This window comes from Stegostoma tigrinum, chromosome 13 (genome assembly GCF_030684315.1).
Source record: "Stegostoma tigrinum isolate sSteTig4 chromosome 13, sSteTig4.hap1, whole genome shotgun sequence".
NCBI classification, from domain to species: domain Eukaryota; kingdom Metazoa; phylum Chordata; class Chondrichthyes; order Orectolobiformes; family Stegostomatidae; genus Stegostoma; species Stegostoma tigrinum.
The window spans coordinates 36,621,355-36,634,124 of NC_081366.1; the positions used below are offsets into that span (position 1 = coordinate 36,621,355).

The following is a 12,770-nucleotide window of genomic DNA, read 5'->3' on the forward strand; positions in this document are numbered from 1 at the left end:
GTTCAGAAAATGTTGATTCCTCTCTTGTTTTTACTTCTGATTATAAGCAACATAGTTGAAGTTTGGAGGAATGATGTTGGTTGTTTTAGAGTTTTTCGTAAAAATTCTGCTCATCACATTTGACATTGCAGTCTGTCTCTAGCACAATGAGTCAATGGCATCACTGCATTTCTTTGTGAATGAAGTAAATTCCTTGAAAGTAGATGGATATGAAAAATATTAATTGGGGGTCATGCCTCCTGATAATTATTAAATACCATCCAATTTAATTAGTTATGCTACATTAATTTATTCTTCAGGATGATACTGCCCCCATCTGGTCTCAGGAAGAAGTACCAGTTTAGAGATCTGCTGGCCAATCTAATCCTCATAGTGTCAGAGGCCTGGGAAAGGGTTACAGAGAGTGATGAGCTGGGGGTAGGGAGGAATGAGCTGGGAGTTGCTACAGAAAGGTGGATTTCTTCTTGCTTGACCTCATAATAGGCAGCTTAAGCTTTTGGGCTTCAGGCTGATGAGAGTCCTCTTTCCCTTCCTTCTCCCTCCTCACAACATGTATACAACACCACACCACACAGTCAAAATAGTGGCAGGGCCAAGAGAAGACCCCTGACTGCTGTTATGCCTAAATAGCCCCAAGGGTGGCTGGGTTACCTCATGCCTCTTTTCCTCACTGTAAAGTTGCTGATAGACCATAGGCAGGTAGATAATTGGAAGGTCAACAACAGGATTTTAGACCACTCCTACTTTGAGACTCACAGGCAGAAAAGCATTCAATCCAGCTCTATCCCACATCTGTGTGTTATGAAAACACAGTAAATTTATACTTTACCTTTAATCCCATTGACCCCGGTAATCCTGGAGGACCTGCAATACCTTTTTCTCCCTGGATGAAAGAAAGTGCAAGTACCAATCACAAACTATTTAGCAAACAAACACACCATCAAAACAGACTGTTTCCATCATTTCACAATAGCAGTTAGATATTCATATGGAGCATTCATATTGGGGCTCAACATTTTTCAAGTGCTCAGAGATTTGTCAAAGGTTACTTTTTGATTTCTGAGGGCTGATTTTTAGTTTTCATGATCCTTTTTTGGTCTCACTACCTTGATTTTCGTGATGCACTCACTCAATAACAATATCTCCTATATTTGCATTGAAAGAGGGGGAATTTGCACTCACAAAGAAGCAGAGATGATCAAATTTGTCAATACCCTGATAATCCTCTTAGCCTGTGAAACTCAGAGTAACAACACAAACTGCAATGTTTTATTCAGAAACCATGTATTAAAACTGAAACACAAAACGGGCATAAAATAGCAACAGAGATAACAAGGTGTAGAGCTGGATGAATACAGCAGGCCAAGCAGCATCAGAGGAGCAGGACAACCGAAACATCAGCTTTCCTGCTCCTATGATGCTGCTTGGCCTGCTGTGTTCATCCAGCTCTACACCTTGTTATCTCAGATTCTCCAGCATCTGCAGTTCCTGCTAGATCATAAAATAACAAGTTCTTTTTGAAAAAGCCCGACATTTCTACACACAATTGACCCTTTGTTTTTAACACAGCTATTGTACCTCAATGAATTCATTACATTACAAGAAATTTGAAACAGGATAACAGTAATATGAATCTTTATGAAATAAACTTGTCAATATCAGAATTGGCAGTGTCCATTTCATCTACTACATTTCCCCCATATATACTTTAACCTTAATTCTTCAATCTAAAGACTCCACATTAATTTGCAAGAAATTATTGACTTGTTTCTTGTTCTGTAAAGTCTGTTTCGGAGCCCCTTGCACCTCCTTTGAAACCCTTTTTCTTTTTTTTAAATCTTCTCACGCCCCCTCTGCATCCCACCATGGGTTCACTCTCCCATTGTGCAGCAGCACATCACATCCCTCTCCAACTGCCTTGATCCATCGCCTTTACCCTCAGTCTCACTGATTTTAGTCATCAGTTTTGCTCTTCTACCCTGGGGATATGATTATGATTCCCATTCCCATTCCTGCCTCCTCTGGACTTGCTGACTACTACCACTCATCCTGTTCATCCAATCAGAGGCTGGTTCTTTCCCACCCACCAATAACGTGTCAGCAACAAGTGTGGGGGAGAGCTCACCACTGAATGGAGGAGTAGCCCTTCACTGATTCTTCCTATCCTTGAGGGTGTCTTTCCTCTGAATGGTCACATGAATGAATTTTCCCAGGTGATTCTGGGAGTTGATTCACTTGCTTGCCACATACCCTCATGCCCTGTATATTTTGAGCCTTAATTTGCTTTATGTTGGGTGATGACTGATGAGTTCTGCGGAATCAGTTGATCAGCAAGCTAACATATGTATTCTCTAGTCTTTATTAGTGTCAAGGAAAAATACATCAATTTAAATTTGTCTAATGTAAGGAAAAGGCAGTTGTATGATATTCAACAATGTATGGTGCTGCTCTGAAAATCCTGACCCTTCCAAAAATAAGTAAGAAAAGGGTAAAAAAAAATTTATTGTTAAAATCATTAATAATAAAATCCAACTGATGAAATGATCCTGTCCTACTGCATCAACATTTTTAAAAATCTGATTTTTTTCTGGGCAAATTTACTTTGCACTTTTCATCCTCTTTGATTTTCAACAAAAGAAAACCATGATGTATCATTCACAATTGTCCACGGCTGTCAAACTTCCACAGGAATAACACAGAAAGTGTGTCCTCAAATTGAATAAATCTGCCTACTTCGCTAATTAAATTTAATTGTTGAAACACTTGGGAGGTTGCTGGACTTTATTCTAGCTACTGGAAATTATTTGATTTGAATTACTTACAGAACAAAGCAGCCATGCAACCAAGGCTGGAGTTAGCATGTTAAACACTGGGACTTTGCCCCAAGCATGGTTCTGCTAGCCCTGTAATAGTCCGGATGGAAAGCTGTGCCAGTTTTGAGAACAGGGTAAGAAATCAGGAACTTCAGAGAATGTAAGCTTTTGGGCAGGCCGCCCAGTTTCTGGTCCAGCAAGATTTAGATCCAGGGGAAGGGGCTATTCTCGGGGGTTGGGACCTGATCGAGCATAGTGTCAGGTAGCTTTTTAGTAGGAGCATTCCTGCCAGTCTGAAACCAATAAAAATAAATTAATAGTTCCCTCTTTGGACTTTTCTTTGGCTGAAGTATCAGCTGAAACAGTGCAAAATTTATATACGATGTACTCTACCTCATTTGCATCATAAAAATGTGTACTGGACTGAGCTGGGTATTCCCTCCACATAGCTGTTGGCATTTTGAAATACAAAAGTCAGCCACACTGTTGATGAGAACTGGGTGCTGGGGGAACGAGTTTATGGAGGTAGTAAATTTTCAGGAGACGGCAGAGTTTCAGGCACATGGTAATTTATTTCAAGCATCTACCAGTACAACACAGGGAGAGGTCAAAGACTACCCTGTATCTGGCCTTAAACGTGAGGGTTCAATTATCCCCTTAATCTTCAGCTCAGTTCGGAAGAAAATTCAATGACGCTGTTATTTTAAATACACGTAAATTGTCTTTTATACATTTTTCTTGTCATTAACATGGTGGCACATATTCCCTCCCCTCTATACTATTGGTTAATTAGTGCTGGGTTGTTCAACTATGATCAAGCTTCCAGTACATCACTCCATATAAGTAATCGCTTGTTGTTGTGATCTGATTGGGCCATTTTGGTACATAAGAAACTGAATTCTCCCTGGTCACCTGTGACCTTTTAACTCTCAAGTATGATGTGTGTCTGCTGTCTGGTACAAGGCAGTAATAGAGTCTTCTTTGAATTTCCTACTGTTCCAACTCTCGTAGCCACTGTGCCTGATAAGTGATGGGGATGCCCCTCTCCATTACTCTTAATTAGTTTTTAAACCTTTCTTTCTAAAGTTTGTACACACATGCGCGCGCGCACACACACACACACTTGTTAATTCTATAGCCTATTTTGAAACTGTACCTATAATTATCTTGAAAAATACTAATTAAAACCTATTTCTAGTATTATAACTGACTGATTAGAAAAGAAACTTAAGAGAAGTAACTTATAGGTATAAAATGTTCTTTAGGATAGCAAAGAATGTTGCACATCCAATCCTACTTAGACTGCTATTGTTTTAATTGCGGAGAACACCACAAGCCTTTCTCACACACTAATTTCTATTAAATGTGTACAGCGAAACTTGATGTTGCTTTTGACAGCTATTTCTTTGTTGTTCTGTCATGGGCAGCTCTAACAGGTGCAAAATCACACCCTCTTTTTTTCAGATGCTGCTGCGCTCTTTACACTGGGTATGAATGGGGAGGGCTGGGGGAATGGAGGCATCTCTCCCCACCAATAAATTCTCCACTCTAATATAAATACATTGGTTTAGTGTACGTTTGTTCCTACAGTGAAGGGAGCAGCTCGTCAAACAACATACAAAATAAAAGCATATCAGAAATAAAACACATTTATTTTGTTCTGTTTTGATATGAATGCTTTCGAAAAACATTCTATTCTTCTTTATGCAATGAATGGTTGAAGTCTTTTAGTAGATTGCCTCCTTTCCCCAAAACTTGACTTCATTACAGCTGTTGACATGATTCTACTCTGATAAACTTGCGGAAAACAAAATATGAAATGGTGATGTTAACAATTTTATAAAGTAGTCGAAAGTATGCTGTGCTATGAAGCTGTGCTCTATCAAAGGCTCTGTAAGCTGGCAGAAAAGTTTCACTTTTGCACCTTACATTACATTTTGTGACAAACCACAATCACTAACGATGATGTACTGGAAGATGTGAACAGTTCCAGCATTGATTAATGTAGTTTCAATGCATAATTTTGTTAAGTTAGATGTATTTGAATGGAACATGTAATCATGAATCATAGAATTCCTACAGTAAGGAAGCAGGCCATTTGGACTATTGAGTCCACACCGACCCTCCTAAGAGCATGCCATCCAGACTGACCCCCTTATCCGATCCCTGTAACCTCGCACCTCATATGGTTAATCCACTTAGCCTGTATATTCCTGGATTCTATGGGCAATTTAGCACGGCCAATCCACCTAACTTAATAACAGATACTGAGAGGATAAACAGAAACAAAATGTTGTTGAACAATCCAAAGCTAGAAGTCATAAAAAAATGATAGTCACTAACAAATACAACATAAAATTCACTGAAATTTAGAGCAAGTATGTTGTGGAGAGATCGGGAAAAACAAAAAGAAAGTTGCAGTGGGCCATAGCGGCGCACTGAAGCACTGCAACCCAGCTGTTGACTCTTTGAAACTCTGAGTTGTAACAAACAGTGATTGCAAGTGGAAGTAGGAGGAGTGAGTTACAACACAACACCAGTGTGGTGACAAGACATGAGGCTTGAAAGGATTAGCAATATCAGAGGGAGACTGGAATGGGAGTGATAGAAAGCTTGTAGTCGTCAATGGTTTCATGTATACATTTGCATGGTTATCAGTATACTCTGACCATGAACTTCTGCTCTCTTGTTAGTACAACCACCTTATGTAGGAGAGACACACTAATATCATTACTATCAAATTATCAACATTTATGCATATCAGAAAAACAGAATAATAAATCACAATACAAATGTCAGACAACTGAAAAAAAGTCAGTTTGAAACATATGGGCTAGATTACTGATCAATTCATTGTCAATAAGCGGAAAGTTTAGCCCATGGCTTTCCTCATAGAACTAATAAAAATCAGGTTTATACCTGTATATCCTAAAATTCACACATCTATTAGACTTGCAACAATATTGATACAGCTTCCACTTCACATTCATAGAAAAATGATGCTATAGTGCTGGAGTTAGTTATGTATTTGATTCTAAAACACAGCAATGAGAGACCCCCTCAGGGAATCCATCTCAAACCACTTGGGCTCATCACCAGTTTGTTGTCAAGCCACATTTAAAAAGATCTTGAGGGATCTAGGGCAGAGCCTTATGCACTTGGACATTGTTTTTTTTCTCAATTTTGAGAGTAGAGATGAAAAATTCTCATGCAAACAAAAACAGAAATTGTTGGAAAAAACTCAGTTGATCTGGCATCATCTCTGAAGAAAAATCAGTTAAATGATTCAAGTCCTATTTTTCAGAACTAGTTCTGAATTCAAGTGATAAGGGACTGCACAAAACTAAAAGGTCTCACAAAAATGCAAAACACAGCACAGGTCATGCTGAATGGGAAAGTTACAAATTTGCAAGGGACATCATAATCAATAAGAAGAAATTGTATAGTTATATAAATGGAAAATGGGTGGTCTGGGGCAACATTGGCCCGGAATGAGTGAAATGTGGGAATATTGTCAATGAATATTGGAAAACAGCAGACATATTAAACAATTACTTTGTCTTAGTATTTACAGTAGAAACAGAAGATATTTTGCCCACATCCCAAGAAGATTAATAATGGATCAGAGACAGGCACTGAAAAAATATGTAAGGAAGACATTGGTAATGAGGAAATTAATGGAATCAGAGTGACAAATCCCCAGGGTCTGATGGTTTCCAAACAAAGATATTAGAGGAAGTAGGGGAACACATTGTGGATGTCCTAACTATATTCTTTCAGAGTTCCCTAGATACAGAAGTCATCCCTCTTGATCGGAAATTTGCAGAAGTCACTCCACTTTTCAAGGAGAGTGAAAGAGGAAAACTAGGGAATTACAGACTATTTTGCCTATCATCTGTGGTGAGAAAATTGTTGGAAACTATAATCAAGGACGAGGTAACTGAATATCTCAAACATTTTCAGTTAATCAGGGAGAACCAGCTTGGATTCATGACAGGTAGGTTATATCTGACAAACCTCAATGAATGTTTTTTGAACAATTGACTAAGTTGGTCAATAGGAGAATGTCTATGGATGTTGTTTATGTGGAGTTCTAGAAGTATTTGATCAAAACCTACATAAGCGACTGTTAACAATATAGAAGCCCATGGAATGGACGGCAAATTATTGCCATATCTAGGGAACTGATTGAGTGAAAGGCAACAGAAAGCAGGAGCAATGGTAGGTATCTCAAATTGGCAGATGTGACCTGTGGTGTCCCAGAAGGATTTGTGTTAGGCCGTCGATTATTAACGTAATTTCTTAACTTGGATAATGGCATAGAAAAGTATCCATGTTTGCTGATGACACAAAATTAGATTACATTATAGACAGTGTGGATTATAGCATAAAATTACAAGGGGATATTGACAGACCAAGTGAACAGACAGAACTGTAGCATGTAGATTTCAGTGTAAACTAGTGTGAGGTTATCCATTTTGGACCGAGAAAAGATAGATCAAGGTACTTTCTAAATGATATAAAGTTAAAAACAGTGGATGTCCAGAGAGATTTGGGAGTTCAGGTGTTTTGTGTGCTGATGACTGGATCTACCCTAATCCTGTAGAGGAGGAGCAAGTTTTAGCAGAGTCCTAGACAACAAAGTGTGAAGCTGGATGAACACAGCAGGCCAAGCAGCATCTTGTGCTCCTGAGATGCTGCTTGGCCTGTGTTCATCCAGCTTCACGCTTTGTTGTCTTGGATTCTCCAGCATCTGCAGTTCCCATTATCTCTTTAGCAGAGTCCTCCAGGTTTCAAAGCTCAGAGGACCTCAGTGAAGAGCAGGACAGAGGTGTGAGCAGCTTCCCGCTACCTCTTTTGAATTACAGAGGTTGTAACATGTAAAAGTATCTGAAAAAGAACAATTTGTAATTGCGCAAACGCATACACATGCGTGTGTAACACAATATTAGATTGTTAAGTTCATGCTTTGCTTACAGCACATAAATGTTATCTATCTGCACCACTTGCCTGCCTTTGGCATTCTCACCTGCTGACTGGTAAGTGACCTTTCCACTTGTGACCGGTAAGACCAGACACATTGCCAAGCGATGGGTGGCTGTGAAAATGATGTTTGTATGATTACAGGATTACATTGTGTTCAGAGAAATGGCTTTAACATGTGGCTGCCAGATGGATGCACTGGCACAACTCAAATCTTAACTAAATCGTGAATTCTGACATGCTATTGATTTCAGTACTGTTAATTTCCCACATGTTCTTGTAAGTTAAGGGCCCCCCATTATTTCTCCATTTTCCCCTGCTCTTTAACTCAAATCTTTGTAAACAAGTTTTAGAAAACCATGAAGTTCATCTAATAATGAGTGTCGCTCTTACTGCTGACCACACAGTGGCAGCTTATAGAATCAATTTCTGTTGCTGATAAAAAAAATGCTAGGTAGAAACTATAGCCGGCAGCAAAACAAAAGCAGATCTGTGTTTGCTTACTTAAAGTAACAGTGGATATCATTAACATAATCACTAAAAACATCCTCCAATTTCAATAATGTCAGTCCAGGTTACATGAAATTCTACCCTTCACATTTGGGCGCATGTTTGCTCCTGAAACAATCAGCTAAGACACATGGCTGTAATTTCTTTAGATTATTTGAACCTTTAGGATATATCCTCAATTTGAAGGGGTTCAAGTGAATAATTCTATGAACAAAAAATGTTTGCACATTTTGACAATTTTGATTCAGTTGTCAATAATCAAATTATCCTTTCTGATGGCGATCTAAAATATTAACCATATGTAGAAGATCATTTATGCTGATAAACAGAAGTAATGGTTTTGAAATTCTGATTAGAAAGAAACAGAGCAAGAAAATATATTAACAGGTTAAATGATTTAATTTATGCAATCAAAGTGTAAAAGACTAAATATGTTTGTATGGATTTAACAACACAAAACTGACTGGTGAAACTTGGTGAATTTTGGAAATGTGAAGCAGAAAACCACAATATGAAATCACTGAAAGCAGCAAGGACACAGAATGTGGGAATTTTCAATATCCACCACCAAGGAGGGCTTGGCAGAAAGCAGCATTACTGACTAAACTGGTCAAGTTCTAAAGGATATTGGGCTAGACTGATTCTGTAGCAGATGTTGAGGGAAACAACAAGAGGAAAAACACACGACTCCAGACTCACCAGTCTGTCTGCCACAGATGTAAGGGTCCATGACAGTGTTAGTAAGAGTGACCACTACATAGTTCTTGTGGAGACGAAATCCCACCTTCACATTTATAATACCTTACATCCTGTTGTGTACTAAACAGAGCAGACTTGGAACCAATCCAGCAATTCTGCAGTTGTTGGGCCACAGCACCTCATGGATGCCCATCAACAGCAGGAGATTTGTGTTCCAGCACAATCTGCAACACAGATAACAAGGTGCGGAGCTGGATGAACACAGCAGGCCAAGCAGCACCTCATGAGCAGGAAAGCTGACGTTTCGGGTCCAAACCCTACATCAGAATGATGAAGGTTCCCGGCCCGAAACATCAGCTTTCCTGCTCCTAAGGTGCAGCTTGGCCTGCTGTGTTCATCTAGCTCCACACCTTGTTATCTCGGATTTTCCAGCATCTGCAGTTCTTATTATCTCTGATACAATCTGCAACCTCATGGTCTAGCCTGTCCCCACACTCTACCATTGCCGTCAAGCTAGGGATCAACCCAGGTCCAGTGAAGAGTGCTGAGTGCACATGAGGAGCAGCACCACGCATAACTGAAAATTAAGTGTCAACTTGATGAGAACCAAAAGAACTGCGGATGCTGTGAATCAGGAACAAAAACAGAAGTTGCTGGAAAAGCTCAGCAAGTCTGGCAGCATCTGTGAGGGAAAAAAACAGAGTTAACGTTCGGGTCCGGTGAGATCAGAGGGAGGGTCACGGGACCGGAACCATTAACTCTGATTTTTTCTTCACAGATGCTGCCAGATCTGCTGAGCCTTTCCAAAAAATTCTGTTTTGTCAACTTGATGAGGCTATACAGCAGGATAACACCACAATTAGCAAGTGATAGATGGAGCTAAGTGATCACACAACCAACGGATCAGATCTAAGCTCTGCAGTCCTGCTACATCCAATTATGAAAAATAGTGAATAATTAAACAACTTGTGGAGGAGGCAGTTCCACAAATATCCCCATCCACAATGATTGCAGAACCTAGCACAACAGGACCAAAGATAAGACTGAAGTATTCACAACTATTTTCAGCCAGAAATCCTGATTGGATGATCCATCTCAGCCTCCTTTGTTGGTCCCCAGTATCACAGATGCCAGGTTTAAGCTAATTCAATTAATTCCACATGATATTAACAAACAGTTGGAGGCATTAGATAGTCCAAAAGCTCTGGGCCCTGACAATATTTTGGCAACTGTACTGAAGACTTGTGCTCCAGAGCCTGCCACATCTCTAACCAAGCTCTCCTAGTACAGTTACAAGACTAGTATCTACCCATCAATATAGCAAATTGTCCAGATATGTCCTGTACAGAAGAAGGCCAAATTCAATAAAAACCGAGAAAACTGCCGATATTGTAAATCAGGAACAAAAAAACAAAATTGCTGGAAAAGCTCAGCAGGTCTGGCAGCATCTGTGGAGAAAAAAAAAACATAGTTAACATTTCGGGTCCAGTTCTGAGGAAGGGTCAACTGACCCTAAACATTAACTCTGATTTTTTTTTTCCTCCACAGGTGCTGCTAGATCTGCTGAGCTTTTACAACAACTTCTGTTTTTGTTAAGGACAAATTCAACCCGACCAGTTACCATCCCATCTGTTTACTATTGGTCATCAGTAAAGTGATGGAAGGTGTCATCAACAGTGCTGTCAAGCAGCAGCTGCTCAGTGACACCCAGTTCGGGTTCCACCAGGGCCACTCGGCTCCTGACCTCATTACAGCCTTGGTTCAAACATAGACAAAATAAATGAATTTGAGAGGTGAGACAGACAGCCCTTGACATCAAGGCCATACTTGATCAAGTGTGGCATCAAGGAGATTGAGCAAAACTGGAGACAGCAGGAATCATGGGCAAACACTCCACTGCTTGGACTCATATTAACACAAAGGAAGATGGTTGAGATTGTTGGAGGTCAGTCATCTCAGCTCTAAGACATCTCAACAGGAGTTCCTCAGGGGGTAGTGTTCTAGGTCCAAGCATCTGCAGCTGTTTCATCAATGACCTTCCCTCTATCAGAAAGGTCAGAAGTGGAGAAGTTCACCAATGGTTACAAAATGTTCAGCACCATTTACGGCTCCTCAATTCTGAAGCAGTCCAAAATCAAATGCAACAAGATCTGGACCATTTCCAGGTTTGGGCTGAAAAATAGCATGTAACATTTATGCTACGCAAATGCCAGCTAATGACCATCTATAATAGGAGATAATCTAATCAGTGTCCATCGACATTCAATGGTGTTACCATCACTGAATCCCACTGTCAATATCCTAGGGATTACCATTGACCAGAAAGTGACCTGGACGGGGTATGTTATACAGTGGCTACAAGAGCAGGTCTGAAGTTAGGAATGTGCAGTAAGTAACTCATCTCCTGTCTCCACAAGACCTGTTCACCATCTACAAGGCACAAGTCAGTGGTGTGATGGGATACTCCCCACTTGCCTGGATGACTGTAGTCCAAAACACTCAAGAAGCTTGACACCATCCAGGATGCTTGACTGGAACCACATCCAGATGCATTCAGTCACTCTACAACCAACACTCAGTAGCAGCAGTGTGTACCATCTACAAATCGACTGCAGAAATTCAAAGATCCTTAGACAGCACCTTCCAAACCCACGGCCACTTCCATTTAGAAGGGCAAAAGCAGCAGATACCTAGGAACACCACTACCTTCAAGTTCCCATCCAAGTCACTCTGTGCTGACTTGGAAATTTTTAAGCATTCCACCAGTGTCATTGAATCAAAATTGTGGAATTCCCTCCCTAATGGTATTGTGGCTCTATCTACAGCATATGAACTCCAGCTTACCACCACCTTCTCTGGGGCAATAAGGGACAGATAATAAACACTGGGTCAGTCGATAACACCCACACCCTCCAAGTGAATTAAAATGTTTGTTTGCTGGTAATTTTAATGGTGATTTCCAGCCATGAAATATGTTGAGGTAGCTTTATGTATAATTAATGCACATGCGAATTCAGATAAATTTTGCATACATATTGATACATAAACAGACAGTATGTGTTTACCAGGCACTGGCCGGCACACCAAATCTCCAATATACAGACTGGAAGCAGCTGCACATTTGTGGGCAATAGTGTGTTGTCTTCTACACTGGAAAAATTGTTATTCCGTGCAAATCTGAAATTGGAGTTAGAATCTTTAACAGTATGTGTAAAAGAGCCAATGTCTGTTTTATATTTCCCTCTAAGTCTGGTTTGTCTTGAATGCTTAGGAACTCTTCCATTTCCTAACAATAAAAGGTTGATTTTAGAGATATCCTTAACTGAAGGTGCAGCAGAGAGGAGCGGGAGTCCACTTCACATCTCTGCATGTCAAAAGTGCAGGTTTAAGTTCTTCACCTAAACATCTCCACTTCTACCTGGCTTTTTAACCAGGCTTCCGGTTTCTCTCATCATCCTCTATTCCCCTTCCCCAGCTGCCAAACCTACAATACAAGCCTCCATTTTTTGATGAGGGCCTATGGTTAAAGCCATGGATCTGTTTGTGATGCAGTCTGGCCCAAGTGGAGTCTCAGACCAAGAAACAAGGGTATAGCCATTACCCCCGATTTGAAGCCACTTGTATAGAAACAAAGATTAGGATGGAGAAGCTGCAATACAAAAAGGATTGAAGCAGACACTTAGACTTATGGTACAGATCTACATATTGTGTTGCAGGTAATCACTTACTGATTGCAAATTGTGCCATTACATTGTTGTATAGGGA

The 12,770-nt window shown here is 40.1% G+C and overlaps 1 protein-coding gene across 1 annotated transcript in view; it reads right to left on the reverse strand.

Moving 5' to 3' along the window:
• The window catches only part of LOC125458537 (collagen alpha-1(XXIII) chain-like), a 188,884-nt gene that overhangs the window by 37,300 nt on the left and 138,814 nt on the right, over positions 1-12,770 (reverse strand). The window contains exons 9-10 of the mRNA XM_059650680.1: positions 7,843-7,911; positions 830-883 (exon numbers count right to left, since the gene is read on the reverse strand). Coding sequence (XP_059506663.1) covers positions 830-883; positions 7,843-7,911 — 123 coding nt within the window. The remainder of the gene's footprint in view (positions 1-829; positions 884-7,842; positions 7,912-12,770) is intronic.